A 4447-nucleotide genomic window follows, 5' to 3' on the forward strand; every position below is an offset into this window, starting at 1 on the left:
TAATTTTTTCCGAAAATACGTTCTTTTAAAATTGTTAACGACCTTAGCTTTTAGTACAGCATCCGTACAGCGATGCTTTTCAACAATAAAAAGAGTTAAGACCTATCTTCGAAATCGTAGCAGTGAAGATCGATTAAATCGATTGACATTAATGTCAATCCAGCATGAAATATGAATTGTTGTGGAACAGATTATAGATATCTTTGCCAAGAAAGAACGTTGAATTAACCTTGAACTTATAAAACAAATATAAACAATGTAAATATTTGTTTATACAATTTAAATATGTAATATATCATTCAGTAATAAATAAATGTAATGCATATAAAAATCTATGATTATTGTATTATATAAAATGTGAGTCATTTTTTTTTGGGATTTCTTCTGTTACGCTTCTTCCCTATGGCCAGACCCCCCCCCCCCCCCCCCCCCCCCCCCCCCGAAAAAAATCCTAACTACACCATTAGCCAAGGCGACCGCCATGAAATTGCCCTAGACGTTTGCTAGTCGAGCTGAGTCTAGAAAGTATCTAGAAACAATTTATATTTCTGGCAGCTAAGGAGACCCTGAATATTGGGACAGAAACTGTTGGGGAACTAAACACCTAATGGAGACAAAGAGCTATTCATGGCGAGCACCGAAAACGTTATAGACACATGCAGTGGACAAAGGCATCCAATATTTGGCCATAAACGAGCTTGCGGCTTCCAGAAACTGAAGGGTCAGTGATAACGATTCACAGGACAGGGTTCTCAGAGTCAGAAACTATCATCGTAACCATGCGTTACATTAAAGCGATTTATGAAGATATCAACCAATTCATCAACCACGTTGTTAATAGTTGTCGCGCAATGCCTCAGAGTCACGCATAGTCATAATGAAGTAGAAATCTTTCTATAGATACATTTCAGTTACCGTTTTAGTAAACACCGACTACATCTTATACGGGGATGTAACTACTGGATCATTACTTCTGATCTAATCGTTGCTAATAAAATGAAAAACCGGGTTCATCTTAAAAAAAAGTTGAATACACGAAAATAATGAAGCAACAGGCAATATAAATGTAATTTATTAAATATATTTAAATATAACATCAGTCTTCTTTGATGTCTGTAGCTCTAGCTTAACGGGACATTGCAACCAATAACTCAAAAGTTCCTCAGTATATCCAACTAAGAAGTACATTTTGCGAGGATTTATTGATAAACGTATAATGCCGGCGATTCTTATTAAATTATGTTGTCGCTTTACAATAATTTCACTTAAGAACAGGCTGTGCCATGTACCTGCCATAAATCGCCGAATAAACATATCTTCTATTGCAGTTTCTGAAGACCTGTTTCCATCGATTATATTTGCTGAAAAAAGACATAACTGATAAACACAGAATGTCCGAGAGAAATGACAATTTTTTAAGCAATTTCAATTCCTATGATAAATATTTATTTGGAAAAGCATACTTACATGTATTCCAGGAGTTCCAGGATTTTTTGTGGGCAATATCGTGAGGTTTAAAAGCCATTTCGTACGTTAATGGTCTATTCTTCTTCAGTGTTACTTGATAACGCCCAGCTTGTACTCTGTTGACAATTGCTGACATGTGAAAATGAGCCATACACGGTGTACGTGATATCTGTAAACAATTAATAATATACTTTAAAAGAAGCTGTAATACACCGCATTCTAAATTATTTGAATTACATCACAGTTTGACAGTAATAAAGAATGAAATCTTTATCTCTCTGGTAAATAAGACCAAATATTCAGCAGAATACCTGTTACGAGTATTCTTAGAAAGTGACTAACAATGCGAAAAAATAAGATGTAACGATTTTTAAACACCGTTAGAAAGCTTATTAAAGTTCGTATCTATAGCGTCCTACTTGCAGTATTTTCGCTGAATAGAGGCTGAGAGATCATGTGAGAAAGACCGACCCATTTGCTAAACTTGATAAACTAAAGTCTGCAATCTCATTTTAAAAATAAGATGTAGAATGTAATAAAACATTAACTGGTTTTCGAATTATTTTCAAAAACCGGAATCCATCGAGTGGCAGTCAAGCGCAGTTAACGCATGGAGAATAAGAGACAAAAGACTGCGGTAAATTCAACTTATCGGCGACAGATGAGATTGTGACAATTAAATTATTATTTAGGATATTTATTTCGCCGTTGGAGTACCCAGAGTTCTCAGAAATAGACATTTCACGTATATAGTCACATTTGCGGTTTTCATACTAAATTATTTTATTGTACAATAAAAACACTTGTGTCCATCTGTATGAAATACGAAATATCAACACGAACCGCAAGATGGTCGGATGTCGTAGGTAAATGAAAGACTTCAAAATTAGAAATCAGGTCTATTGCGCCAATATTACACGCAACAAGAATGTTAACACTCATACCCTGAAATCCAAGAAAAGTATAATTTCCTGAAAAATCTTCAGGGAATCTCCCACTTAATATCATTAACTTACCACTCTCAAGAATGTTAACGAAAACCTCCGCCCTTGCATTGACATCAGAGTCTAATGATCTTCGCTTATACAATGCTGCAGAATTTTTAGGGAGGAATAACCCTTCCAAGTCATTTAGGTTGCCGATATGAGCATTAAAATCACCTCTTAAAACATTGGTAAATCTGGATAAACTGATATAACCCTGAAAATGTTCTCCTCCAAAGTCTGCTCAAACAGCTTAGCATCCATAATAAAATTTCAAAATTAAATACAACTTTGTTTATAAAAATGTCTGAGTACGTAATTTTCGTTATCAGAAAAATTCGAAGTATTCCAGAAAAAGATGCGAAGATTGCTACCATTAGGAGATCGAGATATGACATTCTGATTGGCGACTTCTTTCTCTGCTGCAAGTTGCTAAGCCTTACCAGGCCTAGTAGGTTTTTTATTTTTTAGACTGAGGCTTTTCCAGCTTTGAAGTAATTTTTCCTATAAAGGAGTCCAGGGAGCTATTCGATCCATGCGTTATGCGCTTTTGTCGTCTTTTAGATTTGCTTCTCAACGAGGAGTGTGTTTTGGTCAAAATTGGTTTATTTCCCTTTTCATTTAAGAGGGATTCGACCTTCGGGGGAGAGAGATGGCGGTCCTACAGCGTAATACTGCTACCCTTAACAAACAAGTAAATATACGCATTTTTTAACTTTAGTGGCAGTGTGGTATAGGGCTTTTCGTTCTTGCCTTTTCTCTGGTCATCTGTCAAGCATGACAAACAGATTTAACTCTTTGAAAGCAGCACTAGTAAGAATATTGAGAACGAATGAGGAGAGATTAGATTCCTGATCGTCTGATAGGTTGTGAATCAAAACATTGCATGAGCGGGCTTGTCGCTGAAGAAAATCAACCTGTCGCTTGAGTGAACCATACTTTTCGTCTAATTCCTGATGACTTTCTTTCAGCTTTTTATACTCTGCTTTGGATGTGCTAAATTCGATCTTTAGAGCACAAAAGTCGGACTTCAATGGAGTTGTGTCAGTTTTAAGAAGTTTGACGTCCTTTTTGGTTTCCTCTGTGTCGGCTGTGATGGAGTTTGAAAGTTTAAGCACATTTGAATCGCCACTCATTTTTGTAAATTGTAACTGCTTTCAAAGTTATAGATAAGTGCGATCGATAATAGCTGTCACCTCACACACACACACACACACGAAAACAGCGGGCTAAGCGAGGACAAATCACGCACATTACCTGAGGAGCAACGCGAAATTGATAAAGATGTCTGTTGAAGACCACAAGTTCCTCAGAAAGACACAAAACCGTTCAGAATTCTGACAGAAAATCACAAAATTAGGAACAAAAACTTATCCCACCAGGTGTCACAGCACAAAACGAACGAGCGCGATAATAGACAAAGAAAAAACCTAGTACTTGAGACTCTAGGTCAAATCATGAAATTCATACGCAGCACGAGAGACACGTGTTGCTCACACAGACGTCATATTGCAACTCCACCTCAGATTTTATAAGATTGTCGCAAAGCTCCTTGAAACGGATGATGTTCTCAGTGTGCTCTTTTAACGGCTCCCAAACCTCTTGTCTCTTTTCGAAATTTTTCGACCTCCTCAAGCTTCGTCTGATTTTTGACAGAAACAGGGAGATCGCTAAATAGGCACGATTGGACAGCGATACAATTTTAATGCTCACTGATTCACCTTTTCAGTATTCTCTTCCTTGCGTCAGATAACATCCGTATCTTGTCAACAATGTGCAAGGCATTGAGAACGAAATGCCGCTCGCTACTTTTCTCATTTTTAGGAAAAGGGGATAAAGCAGCAGGTCAGTATCTTCTCTCAGCATTATGAGTTAAAAGTTAACTGATGTGATAAATCTTGTTAAGAGGACTTGAGACATGTTTTCAGTAGGTTTCATTTCGGAATGAGTAAGGGGTCCGTGGCCAGCTGAGGTGTCCATCTCTTCTTAAACAATGA

At 37.0% G+C, this 4447-nt stretch overlaps 1 protein-coding gene across 1 annotated transcript in view; it reads right to left on the reverse strand.

Moving 5' to 3' along the window:
• Positions 1-1041: 1041 nt before the first annotated feature.
• LOC117171709 (28S ribosomal protein S24, mitochondrial) overlaps positions 1042-4447 on the reverse strand; it is a 70740-nt gene continuing 67334 nt past the window's right edge. Inside the window, exons 2-3 of the mRNA XM_033359264.1 lie at positions 1468-1636; positions 1042-1361 (exon numbers count right to left, since the gene is read on the reverse strand). Of these exons, the coding sequence (XP_033215155.1) occupies positions 1075-1361; positions 1468-1636 (456 nt within the window). The 3' untranslated portion in view covers positions 1042-1074. The remainder of the gene's footprint in view (positions 1362-1467; positions 1637-4447) is intronic.

Source organism: Belonocnema kinseyi, chromosome 4 (assembly GCF_010883055.1).
Source record: "Belonocnema kinseyi isolate 2016_QV_RU_SX_M_011 chromosome 4, B_treatae_v1, whole genome shotgun sequence".
Lineage (NCBI taxonomy): Eukaryota > Metazoa > Arthropoda > Insecta > Hymenoptera > Cynipidae > Belonocnema > Belonocnema kinseyi.